The following is a 26,173-nucleotide window of genomic DNA, read 5'->3' on the forward strand; positions in this document are numbered from 1 at the left end:
TCATGCTCAGCTAAGTATGTTTGTATTTTTAAAAGCAGGTATATAATTTCAATGAGAAAAAATATTAAAATTTTTCATCCTGAAGCTGGAGAGATGGCTTAGTAGTTACATTGTTTGCCTGCAAAACCAAAGGACCCAGGTTCAATTCCCCAGGACCCACATAAGCCAGATGCACAAGGTGGCCCATGTGTCTGGAGTTTGTCTGCAGTGGCTGAAGGCCCTGGCGTGCCCATTCTCTACCTCCTCTTTCTCTCTCTCTCTCAAATAAATAAAATAAAAATTCATAATTTTTTTTTTTCATTCTCACTAAATCTTTTTTTAACGGTGTTTAACTGGGAAGTGTTTTTCTAGAACACTTTCCAAACTTTATTTTATTTATTTATTTATTTGAGAGCAACAGACACAGAGAGTAAGACAGATAGAGGGAGAGAGAGAGAATGGGCGTGCCAGGGCCTCCAGCCACTGCAAACGAACTCCAGACGCGTGCGCCCCTTGTGCATCTGGCTAACGTGGGACCTGGGGAACCGAGCCTCGAACCGGGGTCCTTAGGCTTCACAGGCAAGTGCTTAACCGCTAAGCCATCTCTCCAGCCCTCATTCTCACTAAATCTTTAGAACAATCTAATAAGGAAGAAAAAGTTAAGAGTCTACTAGAAGGATGAATTCATGATGGTAAAATGTAAGAACAAGAGCTAGAGACATGGCTCAGTGGTTAAAAGCACTTTTCTTGCAACATTAGATGGCCTGGGTTCAATTCCCCAGTACCCACATAAAGCCAGGTCCACAAAATGGTGCATGCATCTAGAGTTCATGTGTAGCAGCTGGAGTCCTGGTGCATTCATTCTCCCTCTTCCTCTCAAATTTAGAGAGAGAGAGAGAGAGAGAGAGAGAGAGAGAGAGAGAGAGAGAGAGAGAGAAAGTACTGTGTAGAGAAGACAAAAGAATACCATTGCTGGTAACACATCTCTCCATTCCTCAATGTTACAATTGGCATTTGTTTCCTAATAAAACTTCATTTGCATCCACAGTACCTATCACTTAAGGGAAAACAACGCACATAAAATTAAAGGCTCATTATGTATGTGATAACCTATCTTCTAATACTTTGCATAAATACTACTCAGCCATGTAACCAACAACTCACACCTATAGACACTGGTCTATGATAACAAAGATCTAAGAGCTTAGAACACACACACACAGAAGACATACACACATACAAACAACAACAACAAATCTTCAGATCTTCTCTTGTGATAGTAACAACTTACTGTTAATTTGCCAGGAGTAACAGTGGTAATAGAGTTACTTATGAAATACCCTCTTCTTTAGGAATAAAATATTGCTTGCCTGTGACTTGCTTTACTATCAGTCATGGGAAGGGTAAAGCCTGTTAAACCTAGATGACAGGTCCATGGACTTCTACTTTCTTGAGTTTGAAAACTTGTATATTTTAAAAAATATCCTTTGATGGTATTCTCCAAAAGCCTACATTAATGCCATCCTAACCTCAGAACAGACCTTAAAACTTCACTTTAAAAAAACAAATCAGAATTTCTAGCAAATGCCTCTCTCTTCTCCTACCCCTCCCTCCTGGGCTGAAATTACAGATATGCATGCCATGCTCGGCTTTTACATGGCTTCTGTAGTCAACCTTAGCAGTCTTCGGCCCAAGAGGCCCTCACACTTAGGAGGCAGGTGCTCTTAACCACTGAACCATCTCCACAGCCCCCAAACTTAGTTTCTTCAACTGTTTAAACACCTATGTTAGTTATTTTCTTATTGCTGTGACCAAATACAAAGCAATTTAATGGAGCTGGGTAAATAGCTCAGCAGGTGAGGGCACTTGCCATGTAAGCATCAGGGCTTCAGTTTAATACTTAGCATCCACATAAAAAAACAGCGGGAGCCGGGTGTGGTGACACATACCTTTAATCCCAGCATTAGGGAGGCAGAGGTAGGAGGATCACTGTAAATTCGAGGCCAGCCTGAGAATACATAATGAAGAATGAATTCCAGGTCAGCCTGGACTACAGTGAGACCCTACCTTGAAAAAACAACAACAAACAAACAAAAAAGCCGAGTAGGTCATGCATGACTACATTTTGGGGGGCACAAAGACAGAGAGTAACAGGGCCTGCTGGCCTGCATGCGTTTGGAGTTTGTTTGTAGTGGCTAGAGGCCCTGGCATGCCCATTCTCTTTTTCTCTCTATCTGCCTCTGCCTCTCTCTCAATCAATCTCTCTCTCTCTCTCAAATAAATAAATAAAATATTTTTAAAAAGAAAACTATGCTGTAATTCAAAGAAAACTCAGAAAACATATTTAGGAAGATATTTTAATTACATATTTGAAACATATGTTGAAGAACTACAAATAAATCCAATAATAATTCAAAAACTCTATATTTCCAAAAAGATAGATGATTTTTTTTCTATGGCAACAGACTCATGAAAGTATTTTTTTTTTTTTTTTTTGTTTGTTTTTCGAGGTAGGGTCTCACTCTGGCTCAGGCTGACCTGGAATTCACTATGTAGTCTCAGGGTGGCCTTGAACTCTCAGAGATCCTCCTACCTCTGCCTCCCAAGTGCTGGGATTAAAGGCGTGCGCCACCACACCCGGCTTCATGAAAGTATTTTAAAATCACTAAATATTGGGCTGGAGAGATAGCTCAGAGATTTAGGTGCTCGCCTGCAAAGCCTAAAGGCCTGGGGTTAGATTCCCCAGTACCATGTAAAACCAGATGCAGAGCAGTGCATGCAGCTGGAGTTTGTTTGCAGTGGCAAGAGGCCCTGACATACCCCTTCTCTCTCTACTTGCAAATAAAAATAAAATTAAATCACTAACTATACCTTTTGTACTCAGAGTGTAAACTGGACTTAGAAAAATCTAACTTATAAATACCTTTTAGATGGTGGGAAATATAAACTAGTAACAAGAAGAAATAATAATAGAGAAGGCTCATAAAACAGTCTCATCCCTTGGTGTTGAGCTTCCTCTGATGTCAGTCATGTATCTTATTCAAGCTCTCCTCTAGCTCATGCCCATCCACTCCCAAGCAGCAGGCAGTGAATCCTACATCATGCCAAGCTTTAATTGGCTTCTAGTTCTAATGGCTAAAACAACCTTATTTGAAGGACCACCCTAAGTACTGTTTCCTAAGTCTAGTATTTCTTTTATCCTATCTCTAAATCACTCCACTTCAAGAACAGGATCAGAACAAAGGAGAGTAACCGGAGGGGAAGAGGCTTTATATAACCAGTATAATAAAATTAAAATAAATAAATGAAAAAAATGGGACCCAGCTTTGATCTGGATCCATGCTCTTGGAGGACTAAAAGTCTGCTCCAAACTTCTGATTTCCCTGATGCCAACTACTAATAGGTTACCACCTCTTGAAAGTGTGTTTTCTGCAAGTACTGGCCAGTCTAAGGAGGTGAGTTTCTTACACCCTCCTGCTTCTCCACACACCTATAAACAAAACTACCCCACTGCTGACTCTCCCGTTCCCACTACTAATCAATCTTATTAGTCTGATTTGACACACAGTTGTGGGAATTCAAGCTATAATACAAGACTGTTAGCTAAACAAAGAACTACCCAAACTGGGAAAGTTGCTCTTTCTTATGTTCCTCATCTAACCTACAACACATGACAACAGCCTCCACATACAGAAGAGAGCTGTGATATTAAGTGTGAAACTAAATTATATACTACAAAAAATACAAGTAGTCATATTTTCTTTGAATTTAAAGTATGTTCTACTAACCTTCTATAATTTATGCTGCTAAAGTGATTATCACTTAAGGCAATAAAGTTAACAAAAAGGAGCTTGCACTGTAAATACAGATACAATCTCTCACCCCTATGAAGGTATTATTCTTGTCATTAGTCAAACCAAAGAATTCAGGTTTAAAAATATTTAAACCAATGTATAACTGTTGAATACCAAGATCAAAATATTCATAAGCTATTAAGAAACAACTGACCATTCCCAACTAATCACCAAAAGATGTATCTCTAACACTGATTAAGATGGGGAAGGGACATGACAGAATAGAATTTCAAAGGGGAAAGTGTGGGGGGAGTATTACCATGGGATATTTTTTATAATCACGGAAAATGTTAATAAAATTTGAGAAAAAAATTAAAAAATAAAAAAAGATGTATCTCTAGTTGAGTCTAAAATTTCCCTGTGACACAGTTTCCTAACCTGAGGTCCTCTGAAAATCTGAAAATTTGGATGGGGATAAAAATTACATCTGCATTTTCACTAATCTTGACACAAAATTTAGCTTCTTTCAATTATTAAAAGAGATAACTGGGATGGAGAGGTGGCTTAGCAGTTAAGGTGCATGCCTATGAAGCCTAAGGACCCAGATTCGATTCTCCAGGTCCCACGTAAGTCAGATGCATATGGTGGCACATATATCTGGAGTTCATCTGCAGTGGCTAGAGCGCCTGGCATGCCCATTCTCTCTCTCTCTCTGTCTGTCTTTAATAACTAATAAAAATCAAAATCAAAAAAGAGATAACCAACCACACTAATAAAAGCAGTATCTATAATCCTGTCACCAATAAAAATCACAGATAAGACTTCTGGGTAAGATGGCTGCATAGGAGTCACACCGATCTAGCCTAGGGAAAGATTTAAGCAAAACCACAGCAAAATACACTCCTCGTCCAAAAAGTGAAAGTGTATAGGTTTTCATCAGCCACAGAGGAGAAGCAGGAGAGATGAAGATCTATCAGAAAGGGGGAAACCAGCCAGAATCCCAGAGGCGCTTGTGGACCCAGACTTGGCTGTGCAGCCCGCACCCACCCAGCACCGAGCTGCAAGAGCAGAGACCAAACAAGGGGATTTTCCAACCTCATCAGCCTCCTTGCAAAGTCAAGAAACCTCAAGGGGAGACAGCAGAGATCAGCTGAGGAGCTGCTGAAGGGGACACGGGTGGGGCCAGCTGAGCAGTTCCAGTATAATTCCAGGTTTCCTGCACTCTCCCAGTCCCCATCTGGCAGCACCACAACCCTCCAGAGAACGCATTCAGCCTCCTGTGGCAGGGCATCCAGCACAGGTGATCAAAACACCAGATTCACAGCACAACACGGAGGGATCAAGGTAGGCACTCAGCATTGGTGAGACTGGAAGCCAACCCAAAAGGTAACCAGGCTGACAAAAAAGCAGACACATAGGCCTGCACTGGAAGAGTTAATCTCTCTTTCCATGTCAGGGCAAGTGATAGGTTACATATTCTTGGTTGGCTTTACCATTCTCAATTAAGCTGTATTTGGGGGTTGACTATTGTTGCCTTTGATGCTTTCAGATTCATGGGGCCTTTTGTCTTTTGCTTCTGTCATTATTGGGGGCAGGGTCTGATTCAGACCCAGGCTGACCTAAAACCCATTTCAGAACAGAAATCTCAACCTCCCAGCAGAAAGGATTAAGGGTGTAGAGTGACACACACCCTTAGTGATTTGGGCTTTATAAGGCTATTTGTTTCAATCCCCACACTGGTATACTCTGTGCTGGTTTTTACTGAATGTATATACTGTGAATTTTAGAATTTGCCAGTAAATTGATCCACCCAGCCCACTAGAACACTTGAACAGCAGGCAAACTCAACACCTAGGATTACTTCTGTGGTTGGACTGGAGTACAAGAGCTATTCATGACATCATAAACTCCTACTCTGAAGGTACATAAAGTTGGATTTCCAAGTCTAAGAGAACCACAGATAATCAGAACACCCAATCATCAAATCAACTCAAGATGCAAAAATCGCTACATTATAATACAAGAAACACAAAGAATCAAAACAATACAATAACATTGTTTTAGAAGAAATGCCTGACAAAAAATTTTTAAAAAATGATTTTATCTATACTCAAAGAAATAAAAGTAGAAATCAAAGGAATCAAAGAAGAAAATAAAGGAATTAAAGAGTAAAACAAACTCCTGGAGGAATTCCAAGAGAACACAGGAAACCAGCTTAATGAAATAAGGTGATCATTATAAGACATAAATAAGAAAATAGAAATACTGAAGAAAAAGCAGGCAGAAATTCTAGCACTGAAAAACAGTTAGTCAAATAAAAATTTAAAGCTCTAAATGTCTATATTAAGAAAATAGAGAGTTCACATGTAAACAATTTAATGCTTCACCTTAAGGCCTTGGAAAAAGAAGAACAAAGCAAACCAAAAATCAGTAGACAGGAAGAAATCATAAAGATGAAGGTAGAAATTAATGAAACAGAAACAAAAAAAAAAAAATCTAAATAATCAATGAAACAAAGAGTTGGCTCTTTGAAAGAATAAACAAAATTGATAAACCCTTAGCAAATCTCATGAGAAGAGAGAAGATAAAAAAATTAATAAAATTAGAGATGAAAAGGCATCATTAAAACAGATACCAAAGAAATTCAGAAAATCATAGGATATACTTTGAGAACATATATGCCTCCAAGTTTGGAAATCTGAAAGAAATGGATGATTTCCTTGATTCATATGACCTACCAAAATTAAATCAAGATGAGATAAACCATTTAAATAGACCTATAACAAATATGGAGATTTGAGATTACATAGTGACTTCCAGGTCAAACTGGGCTAGAGTGAAACCCTACCTTGAAAAAAAAATAGAAAAGGAGGGAATTCTACCAAACTCTTTCTATAAAGCCAGCAACACCCTTATACCAAAACCAGACAGAACAAAAACAAAAATTACAGACCAATCTCAGTCATGAACATAGATGCAAAAATTCTCAATAAAATATTGGCAAACAGAATACAGGAGTATATCAGAAAGATTATTCACCCCAACCAAGTAGGCTTTATCCCAGAGATGAAGAAATGGTTCAACATATGCAAATCGTTAAATGTAATACACTATATAAATGGACTGAAAGACTAAAATCACACGACCACCTCAACAAATACAGATAAGGCATTAGACAAAATCCAACAGCTCTTCATGGTAAAAGTCCTACAGGGGCTACAAATATGGCTTAGCGGTTGAGGCATTTGCCTGCAAAGCCAAAGGACCCAGGTTTAATTCTCCAGGACCCACATAAGCCAGATGCACAAGGTGGCGTATGCGTCTGGAGTTTGTTTGCAGTGGCTGGAGACCCTGGCGTGCCCATTTCTCTCTGTATCTGCCTCTCTGTCTGCCTCTCTCTCTTTCTCTTTCTCTCATAAATAAAAAATAAACAAAATATTTTTTAAAAACTCCTACAGAAACTGAGAATAGAAGGAACAAATCTAAACATAATAAAAGGTATTTATGAAAAACCTACAGCCAACATAATACTAAATGGGGAAAAACTTGAAGCTTTTCTGCTAACTTCTGGAACAAGACAAGGGTGTTCAATGTCCCCACTTTTATTAAATTTATTTCTGGAAGACTTAGCTATAGCAATAAGGCAAGAGATACTCATAAAAGAGATAAGATACAAATTGGAAAGGAAGAGATCAAATTATTATTTTTTGTACATGATATTATTTTATACATAAAGGACCCTAAAGACTCTACCAGCAGACTGTTAGTGCTGATAAACACTTTTGGCAATGTAACAAGATACAAAATGCACACAAAGAAATCAGTAGCTTTCCTATATACTAACAACAAACATGTAGAGGATGAAATCAGGGAATCTCTCCCATTTACAATTGCCTCAAAAATAAATAAATAAATAAATAAATAAATAAAGCACCTTGGAATAAACCTAACCAAGGAAGTGAAGGATCTCTACAATGAGAAATTTAATATTTTTCTAAATTTATTTTTATTTATTTGAGACACAGAGAAAAAAGGGAGAGAGAGAATGGGCATGCCAGAGCCACTGGCAAACTAACTCCACACACATGCACCACCATGTGCATCTGGCAGAGGATTCATATCCAGAATATACAAAGAACTAAAAAAAACAAAAGAATAAGAAATCAAACAATCCAATTTAAAATGAGCTATGGAAGTTAATAGAGGGTTTGCAAAGGAAGAAATATCTATGGCATATAAACATCTAAACAAGTATTCTACATACTTAGCCATCAGGGAAATGCACACTAAAACTACTTTGAGATTCCATCTCACTCGCGTCAGAACAGTTACCATCAAGCCACCTGATATTCAATAAAAATGCCAAAAATACTCATTGGAGAAAAGACAGCCTCTTCAGCAAATGATGCTGGAAAAACTGGATATGTATCTGTAGAAGGATGAAAATAGATTCTTCTCTTTCTCCAAGCACAAGAATTAAGTCCAAATAGAGTAAGACCTTAACATCAGACCTGCAGCTGCTAGAGGAAAAAGTAGGGGAAACCCTTCAACATATTGGTCTTGGCAAAGACTTTCTGAATATAACCCCAGTTGCTCAGGAAATACAACCACAGATTAACCACTGGGACCTCATGAAATTACAAAGAATTTGTACTGCAAAGGACATTGTAAATAAAGCAAAGAGGCAACCTACAGAATGGGAAAAAAATCTTTGCAGGCTATATACCTGATAGAGGATTAATATCTAGGATATACAAAGAACTCAAAAAGTTAAATAATAAGAAGTCTAACAAGCCAATTAAAAAAATGGGCTATGGAGCTAAATAGAGAATTCTCAAAAGAAGAAATACGGATGGCGTATAAGCATCTAAAAAAAATGTTCTACATCCCTAGTCATCAGGGAAATGCAGATTAAAACTACATTGAGATTCCATCTCACTCCTATCAGATTGCCTACTATCATGAAAACAAAAGACCATAAATGCTGGTGAGAATGTGGAAAAAGAGGAACCCTTCTACACTGGTCCAGCCATTGTGGAAATCAGTGTGGAGGTTCCTAAGACAGCTAAAAATTGATCTACGATATGACCCAGCTATAGCACTCCTAGGCATATATCCTAAGGACTCATCTCATTTCCTTAGAAGTACATGCTCAACCATGTTTATTGCCGCTCAATTCACAATAGCTGGGAAATGCAACCAGCCTAGATGTCCCTCAACTGATCAGTGGATAATGAAGATATGGCACATTTATACAATGGAGTTCTATTCAGCAGTAAAGAAAAATGAAGTTATGAAATTTGCAGGAAAATGGATGGATCTGGAAAGGATTATACTAAGTGAGGTAACCCAGGCCCAGAAAGCCAAGCATTGCATGTTCTCTTTCATATGTGGATCCTAGCTACAGATGACTGGGCTTCTATGTGAGAAGGAAAAAACTCAGTAGCACAGGCCAGTAAGCTAGAAAAGAGATATAAAGGGAAGAGAAAATTAGGGAGGGGGTACTTAAGGATGGTATTGTATATATGTAAGTAGAAGAATAGATTAATGGGGGTGAAAAGGCCCAAAGTGAGGTCAGGGGAAGAATTTGAGTAAAGGAAAGGTGGAGGGAGGGCTAATCAAAACCCAAGAGGATATAAATAAATCATATGGAATCCTCCGATTTTGGACAATGGAACACTCAGGAGCCGTAGATTGTTGCTAGAAAAATTTCAGTGCCAGAGATGGGATATCTTCCAGTGAGTTGTTGGCCAGGGAGGTCCCTGATGCCCCTAAAACATTATAAGCCACTGCCGAGGCCCTTGGTTTCCCACCAGGAATAGATGGTAAGACCCTATTGATGAAGACTCCACATACTTGGGCTGCAATGCCATTGGGAAATCCTGCTGGAACTGAGCTGATAACCTCCTTCATGTAGACCAGCTGACAGAAAGCTGGAAGAAGCCATTCTGCATGCAGTTCAATAGGAGAGAGAAATCACCAGTGAAGATACACAACAGTGAACACTGCAAGCCTTATATTTGGCCAGCCAGGCCAAATGAGCCAATGAGTGCTATAGTGGCACATCTGTCATGGTGGAAACCAACTGCCCTCTAATTCGACTGAAGGCTCACTCTATGGGAGGTAATACATCCCTGATACTGAAAACTTAAAACAGGGGTAGTCATGAGCCCTAGGGGTATAACATCTGCTGCTGTCTGACTAAATGTATATACTATACTCATCAAACTGCCCAGTAAGCACTTCTCTTAATGTTCATACCGATATATTAATGTTATTCTCACTTTTGGTAGAGAACCTTCTCTTTTCAGATGGCAGTGACCTTGGGATGACTCAAATCGCATTATGGTGCTGGAAAGAAGTGACAGGAGTGCTCAGCAGTGCAGCATCTCTATCAGACCTTCCAAAGCTCAGGGTCTATTGTGAAAGTGGTGGCAGAAAGAATGTAAGAGCCAAAGGAAGGGTAGGACTCCTTACAATGTGCTTCTCCAGACACAAAATGACCTGGATACCCATGACCTCACAGTGCCTGACACTACCTACACAAGACCATCATAAGAGGAGGAAAAGATCATCACATCAAAATAAAAGAGACTGATTGAGAGGGGGACGGGATATGATGGAGAGTGGAGTTTCAAAAGGGAAAGTGGGGGGGGGGAGGCATTACCATGGGATACTGTTTACAATCATGGGAGTTGTTAATAAAAATAAAAAAGAATAGCTGCCATTACAAAAACAAATAACAATAAATGTTGGCAAGGTTGCAGAAAAAGGGGAACCCTTGTACACTGTTGGTGGGAATGTAGCCTGGTACAGCAATTGTGGAGATCAGTGTGGAGGTTTTTGAGACAGCTAAAAATAGATCTACCATATGATCCAGCTATAGCACTCCTAGGTATATATCCTAATGACTCTTCTCACTACCTTAGAGACATGTGCACAACCATGTTTACTGCTGCTCTATTCACAATATCTAGGAAATGAAACCAGCCTAGATGTCCCTCAATAGATGAATGAATAATAAAGATATGGTATATTTACATAATGGAGTTCTATTCAGCATTAGAGAAAAATGAAATTTGCAGGGAAATGGATGAATCTGGAAAGGATTATACTAAGTGAGGCAACCAAGGCCCAAGCATGTTCTCTCTCATATTTGCATCCTAGCTACAAATGTTTAGACTTCTGTATGAGTTAGAACCAAAAATTGGTAGCCAGTAAACTAGAAAAAGGCTATAAGGGAGGGAGGCAAGGAAAGGACTTTAGTGGATGGTATTGTATATATGTAAGTAGAAGAACAGACTACAGGGAATAGAATGCCCTAAGTGAAGCCAGGGGAAGAGACTGAGTAAGAGGAGGGTAAGGAAGGGTCAATCAAAATACAAGATACTATGAATAAGACATATGAAAGCCTACTTCTTTGGATAATGGCACATCCAGAAGGCATAGATTGGTTGTAGAAAATTTTCAGTGCCAGGGATGGGATATGTTCCAGTGAGCTGTTGGCCAAGGAGGTCCCTGTTCCACCTGAAACATTAAAGGTTATTGCCAAAGCCCTTGGCTTCCCATGAGTAACAGATGGTGAGACCCTATTGCTGAAGACTTCACATGCCTGGGCAGCAAGGTCACTGAGAATCAAACTGGTGCTGAGCTGAAAACCTCCCTATAGACCAGTCAACTGAAAGCTGGAAAAAGCTAGACTGCATGCACCCCAATGTGAGGCAGAAGTCATCAACAGTGAAAACAGTGGACACTGGAAGCCTCAAGTTTGGCCAGACAGGCCAAATGACAGAATGGGTACAATAGTGGCATGTCTGCTCTAGGGGAAACTGACTGCCCTCTAGTTGGACTGGAAGCCTGCTCTATGAGAGGGAATGCATGCCTGGTACTGAAAACCTAATCAAAAGCCTATGGTAGGGGAGGTCATGAGCCTTAGGGGTATAAAGCCTGCTCCTGTCTGGCTAAATGCATATAATTCCACCAAACTGCCCTGAAAGCACTGCACTTCATGTTCATATTCATATACTAATGCTACTCTCACTTTTGGCTAGAGGAGCTTCTCGTTTCAGATGTCAGTGACCACTGGGATGACCCAAAAGGCTGAGAAGTGACAGAGGAGTGTCCTATCACATCCTCCAAGGCTCAGGGTCCACTGTGGAAGAGGTGGCAAAAAGAATGTAAGAGCCAAAGGAAGGGTACGACTTCTTACAAAGCAACTGTCCAAACAGAAATTGACCTTGATATCCATGACCTCGCAGTGTCTAGCAATACCTTCACAAGACCCTCATGAAAAAGACTATGGTGTCAAAATTAAAGAGAGACTAATGGAGAGAGGAACAGGATATGATGGGGAGTGGAGTTGTGAAGGGGAAAGTGGGGGTGGGGAGGGAATAATCACGGTTTATTGTCTATAAGTATAGACGTTGTCAATAAATTGTTTTTTAAATCATAGATAAAGCCATGCGTGCTGGTGGTACACCTCTAATCCCAGCACTCAGGAGGCAGAGGTAGGAGGATTGCCATGAGTTCAAGGCCATCCTGAGACTCCATAGTGAATTCCAGGTCAGCCTGGGCTAGAGTGAGAACCTACCTTGAAACACCGAAACAAACAACAACAACAATGTGTGTGTGTGTGTGTGTGTGTATATAAATATATATATATATTTACAGGTTACATACTATGCCACATGTACACATATTCCCTATTTTAATTTTTTCCCACTAATTTAAATTTCATTTAAAGCTTAAGAACAAATCAATTAGCTGGAGTATAGCTAAGCAGTAGAACTCCTGCCTAGCATGCATCTCCAGTACTACCACCAAAAAAAAATAATAATAATAATTAAATTTCACCACTGGATAACTAATATGCCAACTTATGATAAATCTTCACCCCAAAAGCATTAAAATATACCCAATACTTACTTCTGAATCTTCAGATAGGCCATTGCTCTGTTAGCTGGAAGGAGGGCATTAGTGCCATCTGCTGCTATCCCTCGAGTATAGCATTCAATTGCTCTTTCATACTTTCCCTCTTTGAAAAATCCATTCCCCTATTATTTTGGATATTAAAAAAAAACATATGCAGAAAAATTAACTAAATTAAAATCTTAAGAAATATGCCAAATGTAAATGCTAAATCAATAAATGTATTATATTTTAATTACTGAAAATCTGGTTCATGAAACATGCTTTAGTATTTATTAGTATGGATTTTTTTAAGTGTGCTATTCTCCTTTTCAGCACTAAAAAGTTTAAAAATGTGTATTTTTATATTACTTATCATTCATTATTTTACTAAATTTTTATACAAGCTTAAATTGAAAAACACATGTTAATAAATGCTTAATAGTTACACTAAGTCTTCTGTTATATTAGAAACTGATCAAAAATTGGCCAAGGAGCTAGGTGTGGTGGCCTTTAATCCCAGCACTTGGGAGGCAGAGGTAGGAGGATCATTGTAAATTCAAGGACACCCTGAGACTACATAGTTAATTCCAGGTCAGCCTGGGCCAGAGTGAGACTCTACCTCGAAAAATAAAAAAAAAAAGAAAAACTTGGCCTAGGGATGTGGTTTAGTGGTAGAACTGCCTAGCATAAGTAAGACCCTGGTTTTGATCCCTAACTCTGAAAGAAAAGAGAAGAAAAAGGGGTTAAGAAAAAAGAGGACTAGAGAGATAGCTCCTTAATTAAGTGTACTTCCTAGACAAGCATGAGGACTTGAGACTGCCAGCATTTGTGTTACAGATCCCCCACATAAAGAGCTGAGCATGGCCACATACATACACTTATATCTCCAGTCCCACAGGGGAGCTGTGGCTCAAAACTCGAGAACCATCCGAGTCCAGCAAGCTCTGGAATCAATAAAGAGACTCCAGTTCAAAACAAGATGGGAGCTGGGCGCGGTGGCGCACGCCTTTAATCCCAGCCCAGGCAGAGGTAGGAGGATCCCCGTGAGTTTGAGGTCACCCTGAGACTCCATAGTGAATTCCAGGTCAGCCTGGGCTAGAGTGAGACCCTACCTTGAAAAACCAAAAAAAAAAAGGGAGCTGAAGAGATGGCTCAGCAGTCAAAGGAGCTTGCAAAGCCTGTCCACCTGAGTTTGATTCCCCAGTGGCAGATGCACAAAATGATGCATGTATCTGGAGTTTGTTCACAGTGGCAAGAGGCCCTGGCACTCATACACACATATTCTCTATGTCTGTCTGTCTGTCTCTCTCTCTTTCTCTCTCAAATAATAAAACATAAAAATAAAATAAAAACCAAAATTGGGCAAAAGAGCTATAGGACATTACACCCACTGTTTGGCTTCAGCCACCAAAAATGAGCACCTCTAGCCACAGGTGAGCAGATGGGCACACCATTCCATGCAGAAACCACACACACACACACACACACACACATAGAAAAAGAAAAGAAACTATACAAAAGAATTTCAAAGTTGATTTCTTGGGGGAAGGGGTGTTTTTTGAAGAAAGGGTCTCATAAGGCTCAGGTTGGGCTCAAATTCACTGTACATCTGAGGATGGCCTTGAATGCCATATTCTTGTGCCTCCACCTCCCAAGTGCTGCGTTAGAGATGTGTACCACCCCACCCAGCTCTAAACTCAATTTGGTAAAAGAACACAGTACTGGAATTATATGGTCCACTTTAGTAACATGGACTCAGTAAAGAATAAAACTGTACTAAAATGTAACATTTATTGATAATCATTTAAATAACATCACAATTAATGATTTCATACCACTTACTAGGAATCCTCTGTGGACCATGAAAAGCTTTAAAAACATTACATCTTCTCAACTGAGGACTTATAAAAAATTTCAGTCAGAAGTGGTCTTATGTGAATTAAGCACATTATAAAAATGAACTGTAACTTAGCCAGTTAAATTTGTAATTGTCTATATGTAAGTATGTAATTTGTTTCCTAAACTTAAATGTTTCTGTAACTGTTTTGTGCATAAGTCATCAATAATTCAAATTTTGAATTAGCAGGCTTAGAGGTATGTATTTAATTTCCACTTCCTGCTCACAAAGAATTTTAATATTACAGGAGAAACGTAAAAATGATTACAGTTACAGAAACGTAACTGATAAAGAACAAACAGTAAACACTCAGTGAAACATAACACGTCAGACAAAATCTCTTGAATTACCAGATCTTTCTCTGCAATGGCCTTCTGCTTATTCTGCTGTTCTTCAATTTGTTTTCTGCTTCCTTCAGTTGGTTCAATCAGTGTAGAGGCTTCCTTTGGATAAGAGTTCTCTTTGGATGTTAAAGCCTAGAAGACAAAGCATGCGGCTAAAATACAAGAAATACTAGACGCATCCACACTTGGCTTTAAAATGTGAAATACTACAATATATTCATACTTTTACCACACTCAAAAAACTGAAGTAACATTTGTTCTACTCTACTTCATTATTTGTAATTAGTATAGTAAAAAGCACACTTATGTGCATATAAGTGAAACTAATTTAGTGTTTTATATTCTAATTAAAATAAGCACTATCAAGTAAAAGCATTCTTCATTTACTTAATCAGCAAATTTTTGCTAAGTTTTTATATAGGCTAGGCACTATTTCTAGTAGCTGTTTACAACCATAAAAGTAATTATATTGGCCAGGTGTGGTGGTGTTTGCCTTTAATCCCAGCACTTGGGAGGCAGAGGCAGGAGGATCGCCAAGAGTTTGAGGCCACCCTGAGACTACATAGTGAATTCCAGGTCAGCCTGAGCTAGAGTGAGACCCTACCTCGAAAAACCAAAAATAATAATAATAATAATAATAATTACATTGAAATCACATCACCAAATTTCCCAAATGGAATTATTTGACCTGAAACAATACCCAAGTTAATATATACAGCTCACAATTATAATAAAGTTTATATATTTACCAACAAGTTTTATGTAAGTAATAGTAATATTTAAAAGCAGATTGGGTTGGAATGCTCATCAATTAAAGGTGCTTTCTTACAAATTCTGATGGCCTGAATTTGATTCTCCCGCACCCAACTAAAGCCAGACACATCACTGTCATGTTCTCAATGTGTCAAAGACAAAATGAAAGGAGTATCCAACTGTTCAATACTATCACACCACTAATTTTATATCTAGGTAAAATAAATTTTTTTTAAGATATGGGCTAGCCCACAATGGCTTTAAATTCACTACATAGCACAAGGTGACCCCAAATTTGGGCTCTCGTGTCCTCTATCTCCTCAGTGCTAGGATTAACACAATGAGCCACCAGGAACAGTTATTCTCTCATTGTTAACAAGTTAATTTTGTTTGTTTGTTTGTTTTGTTTTTTCAAGGTAGGGTTTCGATCTAGCCCTCGCTGACCTAGAATTTAGTATGTAATCTCAGGTGGCCTTGAAATCATGGCAATTCTCCTACCTCTGCCACCATGCCCGGCTAGTATTATTTTTGCTAACACACAAACTGCAAAGTTAGAGTAACCAATAAAGTACAGAAATAAACGTGCAAAGATTTAGCACACAAACAGTCATGAAAAAATAATTGGGGCTGGTAAGATGGCTTAGAGGTTAAGGCACCTGCCTGTGAAGCCTAAGGATCCAGGTTCAACTTTCCAGTACCCATGGAAGTCAAGATGTACAAGGTGGCACATGTAGCTGGAATTCATTTACAGTGACTAGAAGCCCTGGTGTGCCCATTCCCTCTATATATCTCTTCTCTCTGTCTCTCTCTCTCAAATAATTATTTTTTTTCTTAAATTGCCATTTAGAAAAAAGTATCAGTAGTTCTAAAGATCTCTGTCAACACTTAAAATGATGACCAAGCCTGACATGGTGGCACACACCTTTAATCACAGCACTTAGGAGCAGAAGTGGGAGGATTACTATGAGTTCAAGCCCACCTTGAGACTGCATAGTGAATTCCAGGTCAGCCTGAGCTAGAAGGAGATCCTACCTCAAAAAATAAACAAATAAATAATAAAACATAAAATGATGTCCAATTAGGGCTCTTTAGATTTCCCTATATTACTTTTACTTTACAAATTTAGTTGGTAAAACTCAATAGTACACAGAAATAAAATGACAAGATCTCAATTAAAATAAAAATAAATTACAGGGGTGGAGGGATGACTTAGTGGTTAAGGTATTTGTCTGTAAAGCCAAAGGACCCAGGTTTAATTCCCCAAAACCCACATAAGTCAGATGCACAAGGTGGCACATGCACCTTGGAAATCATATACAGTGATTAGAGGCCCTGGCGTGCCCATTCTGTCTCTCATTCTCTTTCTCTCTCTACCTTTCTCTGTCAAATAAATGAAATATTTAAAGATAAATAAAATAAAATTACAAAATTTCTATATTAAGAAATGTACAAGTTGGGCATGGTGGCACACGCCTTTAATCCCAGTACTCAGGAGGTAGAGGTAGGAGATCACCGTGAGTTCAAGGCCACCCTGAGACTCCATAGTGAATTCCAGGTCAGCCTGGGCTAGAGTGAGACTCAACCTCACAAAATAAAAAAAAAATTTAAAAAATTTAAAAAATTAAAAGAAGAAATGTACACATGGTTTGAGGGATGGCTTAGCAGTTAAGGTGCTTGCCTGCAAAGCCAATGGTGCATGTGTCTGGAGTTCATCTGCAGTGGCTGAAGGCCCTACTGCGCCCATTCTCTCTCTTTCTCGCTATCTGCCTCTCTCTCAAATATATTTAAAAAGAGTTAAAAGGGGCTGGAGAGATGGCTTAGTGGTTAAGCACTTGCCTGTGAAGCCTAAGGACCCCAGTTCGAGGCTCGATTTCTCTAGTACCCACATAAGCCAGATGCACAAGGTGGCACATGCATCTGGAGTTCATTTGCAGTGGCTGGAGGCCCTTATGTGCCCAATCCCCCTCTCTCTCTCTCTCTCTCTCTCTCTCTCTCTCCTGCTTTCAAATACATAAATACTAAACAAAAAAAATTTTTTTTAAGACTTACGAAAAAAAGAAATGTTAGGTCTGGTGGCACACACCTGTTAATCAGCATTCAGGAAATTGAGGCAGATGGATCATGGTGAGTTTGAAGCCAGACTGGAGTACATATTAAAACCCTGAAATAGAGAGCTATAGAATTTATACAAAATGCTTCAAAGTGCTTCATAAAATGGTCATAATTGCCTGATGTGGCGCACGCCTTTAATCCCAGCACCTGGGAGACAGAGATAGGAGGCTCACCATGAGTTCAAGGCCACCCTGAGACTACACAGTGAATTCCAGGTCAGCCTGAGCTTGGGTAAGATTCTACCTCAGAAAACCGAAAAAATAAAAAAGGTCATAACTAGCAAGTGTGGATGGCACATGTGTATAATTCTTAGGAAGAGGCAGGAAGATAAGGAGCTAAAGTTCATCCTTGGCTACGCTGAGAGCTCAAGGCCAGCCTGGGCTATATGAGACCCTACGTGACTAAAGCACCTACATAGTTACTAGTTACTGCTTACCTGATCAATTTTCTTGAGTTCATTTATTGCTTCAAAGTTATTTGGTTCCAGTTCTAATACTTTTTCATAATCTAAGTAAAACAGAAGATAAAAAAATATTTCAGGGCTGGCTTAATGGTTAAGATGCTTGCCTGTGAAGCCTAAGAACGCAGGTTCAATTCCCCAGTACCCACGTAAAGTCAGATGCATATGGAGGTACATGCTTCTGGACTTTGTTTGCAGTGGTTGGAGGCCCTGTATGCCCATTCTCATTCTTTCTCTCTCAAGTAAATAAAAATAAATTTGAAAAAGAAAAAAGAATATTTGAAAAGGGAGGTATTTTTAAACCTATACATATCAGTAGTCATTTGTAAGTAAGTAAATAAGTAAATAAGCAGTTATCCAAAGGGAATATGAAGAACAGCAACTATTAAGCTACTGGGCTTTCTTCATTCTTTCCCAATGCAGACAAACCTTTTAAGAAACCATTGTCCACAAGCCCTAGAAGGTTTATCTGTTATATAAGATGAACATCATTAAACCAAGCAGTAGAAACCTACCAGCTTTATTTATACTTCACAGCTTATACTACCCAATTCTATTTCTAAAGAACAAGGGGTAGAATATACAAAAATTATCTATGATTAAAACATGCTGAGCTTTACACATGCTACCTCATGACTCACAGCAACCAAGATTAATTCATCTTTATTTTACAAATGAGAAACAGAAAATCAGAGAAGATACTAGTCATACTTGGTGGGATAGTATATGATAAAGTAAGACTTTGAAACAAAGTATAACTGTTGGCAAATAATGCCTCTTTTCCCAAAATAAGTTATTTTTTATACTGAAAAAAAAAAGCTTTATTCAAATACTTTATGGAATCTCTCTGAAGATAGTTATTTATTGTACATTTTGAGTATTTAACTTTTATTTATTTATTTGTAATGTGTGTGTGTATGTATGTATGTATGTACATGCTAGGGTCTATTGCTGCTGCAAACTAATGCCCATTCAGCTTTACATGGGTGGCTGAGGAAATGACGAAGTTGGTAGGCTTTGTAAGCAAGCATCATTAACCACTGAACCATCTCAGAATACCTTGTCAGTGTTCTTTGTATATTGTGTGTTAAGCTATTAATAAATGTTTAGATAATGATTTACTCAGAAGGTTAGTACCTTTTTTGGCATCCTCTAACTTTTGCAAAGCAAGCCGAGCAGCACCTCGTCGGGTGTAAGCCTTTGTATAATTTCTATTTAAGGCGACTGCTAAATTACAATCAGACTCAGCAACAGCAAACCTGCAGTTGAAAAAAATACGTGAAAGTAATAAATATCATGTATTCAATAAACTTCAAAATCTGTTTCAAAAATTCCTAAGAAAGGATTTACTTCCCAATTAAAGGTGTATTTCCTACTTTAATGAAGCTAACTAGAAAAGTTTTTTCCCCCATTCCAAGTCTGGGAATCAAACCCAGGGCCTTGTACATACCAGGAAAGTGTTCTACTACTAAGCTACACCTCCAAACCTGCTCCCGTCACTCTCCACCTTAGATTTTTGGTTTTTCAAGGAAGAGACTGGTCTTACTTTAGCCCAGGCTGACCTGGAATTCACTTATATAGTCTCAGGCTAGCCTTGAATTTACAAAGATCCTTCTACCTCTGACTCAGGAATGCTGGGACTAAAGGCATACACCACCACACCTGGCAACCTTAGTTTTTGAGACAAGATCTCTCAATGAACTTAGATCTCATCCATTGGGTTAGACTAGCTTGCCAGCAAGCCCTAGGGATATGTTTTCACTTTCCTTGCACTGGGATTCGATATGTATACTGCCATGCCCAACATGTTACATGCGTGCTAGGGAATCCAAACTCAGGTCCTCATGCTTGTGCAGCAAGCACTTTACCCAGGCCCCAGCCAGCAATAGCTCTTAATGGTAAAGCTCAAAGAGCATTCCTTTTTTTCCCCCTTTTCTTTTCGAGGTAGGGTCTTACCCCTAGCTCAGGCTGACCTGGAATGCACTATGTAGTCTCAGGGTGGCCTTGAACTCACGGCAATCCTCCTACCTCTACCTCCCAAGCACTGGAATTAAAGTCATGCACCACCACACCCAGCTAACATTCCCTTTAATGTAAGAAATAAGAAGGAGCCAGGTGTGGTGGCACGTGCCTTTAATCCCAGCACTCAGGAGGCAGAGGTAGGAGGATCACTGTGAGACTGGGGCAACCCTGAGACTACAAAGTGAATTCCAGGTCAGCCTGGGCTACAGTGAGACCCTCCCTCGAAAAACCACACACACACACACACACACACACACACACAAATACTAACAAAGACATACAAGACCCAGATGTAGAAAATTGTAAGATTTTCTTGAGAGATATTAAGGTGGAGAAATTTCACACTGACCTATAAGTACAATGAATACTATAATTATTTCTAACATCTATAATTCTAATCAAAATTCTTAACAGGATGCTGAGATGATTATACACTGTGTAATACTGAGCAAAGTCCAAGAATACATTCATAAAGAATGAGGAAGAAGGCTAGAATCATGGAGTGCTCGGTGGTTAAGTCTTGCCTGCAAAGTCTAATGACCCAGGTTCGATTCCCCAGTGCCCAAGTAAACCCAGATGGACAAAGTGACTCATGCATGCGGACACATATGGAATTCGTGTGCAGTGGCAGAAGGCCTCTCCCCCCCCCTTTTTCTGCTCAAAAATAAATAAAAATATTTAAATATTTTAAAACAAAACAAAGAATCAGAGAATGAACATGCTCTTCACCAAAAATCAAGATATACAGTTAAAATGCTAACAATGAAAGTATGGAATAAATGTCAAAAACAGAGATGAGAAAGTGATCCATGCAAATGTGACATACAACAGTAATACTGTACATCCATGGGGGAAACATGGCTACTCCATTAAGTTGGAAGGATTGTAATACCCACATTGACAAGTGTGAAATCAGAAGTCACCCTCAAGCATATAAAATGAATGTGAAAAATAAAGCTTAAAAATTTTAGAAAATGCAAAAGACCAAGAGCTCAAACTACACACTTTTAAAAAATATTTTTAAAGTGCTAATCTTTAAAATATTAATACATTAAGATATATCAAAGTTTAAAATTTCTATTAAAAATACTCTATTTTGGATATAAATAAGTCATATGGTAACCTATTTTATTTGGACAATGGAACACACAGGAGCCATAGCTTTTTACTAGAAAATTTTCAGTACCAGGGATGGGATACCTTCCAGTGAGTTGTTGGCCAGGGGAGTCCCTGATGCCCCCAAAACATTAAGGGGCCATTGCCGAGGCCCTTGGTATACCACCAGGAATAGATGGTAAGACCCTATTGATGAAGACTCCACATACTTGGGCTGCAAGGTCACGGAGAAACCCTGCTGGAGCTGAGCTGAAAACTTCCTCCATGTAGACCAGCTGACAGAAAGCTAGAAAAAAGCCAAGCTACATGCAGTTCAATGGGAGAGAAAGAAATCAACAGTGAAGATACACAACAGTGAACACTGCAAGCCTTATATTTGGCCAGCCAGGCCAAATGAACCAATGAGTGCTATAGTAGCACATCTGTCATGGTGGAAACCAACTGCCCTCTAATTGGACTGAAGGCTCACTCCATGGGAGGTAATACATCCCTGATACTGAAAACTTAAAACAGGGTAGTCATGAGCCCTAGGGGTATAACATCTGCTGCTGTCTGACTAAATGTATATACTATACTCATCAAACTGCCCAGTAAGCACTTCTCTTAATGTTCATACCGATATATTAATGTTATTCTCACTTTTGGTAGAGAACCTTCTCTTTTCAGATGGCAGTGACCTTGGGATGACTCAAATTGCATTATGGTGCTGGAAAGAAGTGACAGAGGAGTGCTCAGCCCTGAAATATCTCTATCACACCTTCCATGGCTCAGGGTCCATTGTGGAAGAGGTGGCAGAAAAAATGTAAGAGCCAAAGGAAAAAATGTAAGAGCCAAAGGAAGAGTAGTACTCCTTACAATGTGCTTCTCCAGACACAAAATGACCTGGATATCCATGACCTCACAGTGCCTTACACTACCTACACAAGACCAGCATAATAGGAAGAAAAGATCATGACATCAAAATAAAAAAAGAGACTGATTGAGACGGGGAGGGTATATGATGGAGAGAGTGGAGTTTCCAAGGGGAAAGTGGAGGGAGGCAGGGAATTACTATGGGATATTGTTTACAATTATGGAAATTGTCAATAAAAAAATGAAAAAAATAAGATAAAATAAAATACTCTATTTTATGAAGTGCAGTTATTATCCAAATTTAGCAATGAAAATAATGCCAATTTAAAAGACAAGACTTCTGGTTTTTTTGTTTTGTTTTGTTTTATGGAATTCCAAACAGGGATGGAGAGATACTTACTATACATAGTATCAAAGAATTGGTTTCCAGAATAAAGAACTTTAAAAAAATCTAGGGCTGGTGAGATAGCTCAGTGGTTAAAGGTACTTTCTTACTAAGTCTGCTGACCCAGGTTCAATTCCCCAGTCACCTACATAAAGCTAAATGGGCATTTGTTTGCAGTAGCAAGAGACTCTAGCATGTGCAAAAAATACAAATATAAATAACTTTTTAAAAAAATCAACAGAAAGCCAGTCTAACAGAAAAATGGCCAACATATAAAAATGGGCATTTCGAGCCAAATCCCAGCACTCAGGAGGCAGAGGTAGGAGGATTGCTGTGAGTTTGAGGCCACCCTGAGGCTACATAGTGAATTCCAGGTTAGTTTGAGCTAGAGTCAGACCCTACCTAGAAAAACCAAAAAAAAGTATTACCATGGGATACTTTTTATAATCATGGAAAATATTAATAAAAATTGAGAAAATAAATAAATAAACAAAATAAAAGGGCATTTCGGACTGAAGGGATGGTTTAGTAGTTAAGGAGCTTGCCTGTAAAGCCAGAGGACCCAGATTCAATTCCCCAGGACCCACGTTAAGCTGCACAAAGGGGGCACATGTGTCTGGAGTTAATTGGCAGGGGCTAGAGGCCCTGGCGTGCCCATTCTCTCCCTCTCTCTCTCTCTCTCCCTCCCTCCCTCCCTCTGTCCAATAAATAAAAACAAAATATTTTTTTAAATGGGCATTTTATGGAGAGGTGATGAACAAGCATATAAAAAAGAGGTTCCACTTTGTTCATAATTTAAAAAATACAGCTCAGTATAGCACCTGCTTAGCATCTATGAGGCCCCAGGGTCAACCTTAAAACAAGTACAAATTATGACACAATGGAGGGGCTGGTGCTCACTGGAAGAATGCTTGTCTAGATGCACAAGCTCTAGCGTTGCGTAAACCAGATGAGTAATCCCAATACTCTGGAAGTGGAGGCAGGAGGACCAGAAGTTTAAGGTCATCCTAGCTATATGGCAAGTTGAAAGCCACAGCCTGTCTCCAAAAAGAGGGGGAGAACGGCTAGAGAGATGGCTTAGCAGTTAAGGCACTGGCCTGCAAAGCCTAAGGACCCAGGTTTGATTTCCCAGAACCCATATAAGCCAGACGGACATGGTAGCAAATGTGTCTAGAGTTTGTTTTCAGTGGCTAGAGGCCTGGAGGTGCCCTTTTCTCTCCCTCTCTCTCTCTCTCTGTCTCAAATAAATAAACAAATTATTTTTGGTTTTTCGAGGTAGGGTCTCACACTAGCCCAGGCTGACCTGGAATTAGCTATGGAATCTCAGGGTGGCCTCGAACTCACGACAATCCTCCTACCTCTGCCTCCCAAGTGCTGGGATTAAAGGCATGCGCCACCATGCCCGGCTCAAACAAAAATTTTTAAAGAACACAATGTAATACATTTTATACTCATGACTCATGTTGATAGGAATACTGCACAGGCACTGTACAATGCAAATGAAAATGAAACGTATCTAAGGGCTATGACCATCAGGTATCCCTCCATAGCCACACATTTGCATACTTTATTACCTAGCACTAATACAAAATGTTCATACCACCAATGAGCTGTATCTCCAGCCTTTTTCTTTTCTTTTCTTTTTACATTTTTTTATTTATCTATTTCATTTATTTATTTGAGACAGAGAGAGGGAGAGAGATTGAGAGAGTGAGAATGGGTGTGCCAGGGCCTCCCGCCACTGCAAAGGAACTCCAGATGTATGGGCCACCTTGTGCATCTGGCTAACGTGGGACCTGGAGAATAGAACCTGGGTCCTTAGGCTTCACAGGCAAGTACCTTCACCACTAAGCCATCCCTCTAGCCCTTTATTTTCTATTTTGAGATCAGTTTCACTAAGTTGCCCATGCTGGGTTTGAATTCACTCTGTAGCCCAGACAGGCTTTGAACTCGGGATCCTCCTGGCTCAGCCTCATGAGTAGTTGCGATTATAAGCCTGTGCCACCAGGCCAGTAAAAAGTAGGTTTATTTTAAATTATTCTTCATAACTTAAAAATATGATATAGGGCTGGAGAGATGGCTTAGTGGTTAAGCACTTGCTTGTGAAGCCTAAGGACTCCGGTTCAAGGCTCAACTCCCCAGGACCCACATTAGCCAGACGCACAAGAGGCGCATGCATCTGGAGTTTGTTTGCAGTGGCTAAAGGCCCTGGCACACCCTCCCCCACCACCTCTTTCTCTCTCTGGATCTCAAATAAATAAATAAAAATAAAAAACAAAAAATAAATATGGTATATATTATAGATACCAAATATTACATAATGTAATCCCTTAATTTATGATACTAACATATTTCAAGACCTAAAAAATATGTAATTTAAAAAGAAAAACTCATTCACCAATCTTTCTATTTCCCAATAATTAAGACAGTAAGAATATTTTCCTTCTTAGTATGTCTTTAAAAATTATGATAGGTTTCTGGATATGGTGGCACATTCCTTTAATCCCAGCATTTGGGAGGCAAAGGTAGATGGATTGCCATGAGCTCATGGCCAGCCTGAGACTACACAGTGAATTCCAGGTTAGCCTAGGCTAGAGCAAGATCCTACCTCTAAAAACCAGTATAAATAAATAAATAAAAATAAAATTATGATAGGTCAACTACCTGCATGTTTCCCACTCTCCACTACATACTCAGAGTCAGCATGACATAAACAAATGTTGGAGCATATTTTAAGTTTACCATAATGAAAGTTCTGCAGACTATGTGGCTAAGTAGTTATTTTACAAAGAATGTAGAGAAATTAATTTCTAACAACATTTACTCAACTAATTTTTTCTTCCTTTTTAAGTAAAGAGCATCATGACTCGACTTTTAGAGAACAACCTAGGATAGCAAGCTATGAAAATATAGTTTCAGACCCACATGTTTACAATGGGTTAAATAAATACAATGAATAAGCTATAAGAATTTTACAGAGCAAAAGAATGTATTATATTTACAATTTTTCCCACATAGTCTATTACAAAAGTTTCTGAAAAGTTAATCTCCAGACACACAGAAGCCACCCACACACATTCTCACTTTTTCCTCACTTTTTCAATCTAAAGTAAGCTGATGCTCTGTTTGTTGGCAACACAGGATTGTAGGGATCAGCATCCATGCCTTTTGTGTAGCACTCAATTGCTTCATCATATTTCCCTTGTTTGAAGTATTTATTTCCCTGAAATAAAAAGAGAATGAAGCAAAACAACCCTTTTACAGATGCTGAAAGGCACTGTACAGTCATCACATGGTACAATCCAAGAGCTTGGGCAGAAAAATGAGTAAAATACCTAGTATACTTTCCTGGATAAATGCAACAAAAGAAAAGGCATCAAGATGAATTCAGTCTGGAAAGAGATGTACCTTTCTGTAAACCAGTATTACTGGTGTTATTGAAATGACGTCTCTCTTAAAGAGATGAGTAAATATCACAAAAAGTAACAAGAGATGGCCTTTGATATGATCAAGTAAAATACAGATTTATGCCATCAATTACAAGTTGAT

At 39.0% G+C, this 26,173-nt stretch overlaps 1 protein-coding gene across 5 annotated transcripts in view; it reads right to left on the reverse strand.

Annotated features, from left to right (window-relative positions):
- Window positions 1–26,173, reverse strand: part of Rpap3 (RNA polymerase II associated protein 3) — a 71,756-nt gene that overhangs the window by 23,415 nt on the left and 22,168 nt on the right. For all 5 annotated transcript variants that reach the window (XM_045153196.1, XM_045153197.1, XM_045153199.1 and 2 more), the window contains exons 5-9: window positions 25,720–25,847; window positions 19,387–19,508; window positions 18,226–18,296; window positions 14,931–15,056; window positions 12,699–12,826 (exon numbers count right to left, since the gene is read on the reverse strand). In XM_045153196.1, the coding sequence (XP_045009131.1) occupies window positions 12,699–12,826; window positions 14,931–15,056; window positions 18,226–18,296; window positions 19,387–19,508; window positions 25,720–25,847 (575 nt within the window). The remainder of the gene's footprint in view (window positions 1–12,698; window positions 12,827–14,930; window positions 15,057–18,225; window positions 18,297–19,386; window positions 19,509–25,719; window positions 25,848–26,173) is intronic.

The sequence above is a fragment of the Jaculus jaculus genome, chromosome 6 (genome assembly GCF_020740685.1).
Source record: "Jaculus jaculus isolate mJacJac1 chromosome 6, mJacJac1.mat.Y.cur, whole genome shotgun sequence".
NCBI classification, from domain to species: domain Eukaryota; kingdom Metazoa; phylum Chordata; class Mammalia; order Rodentia; family Dipodidae; genus Jaculus; species Jaculus jaculus.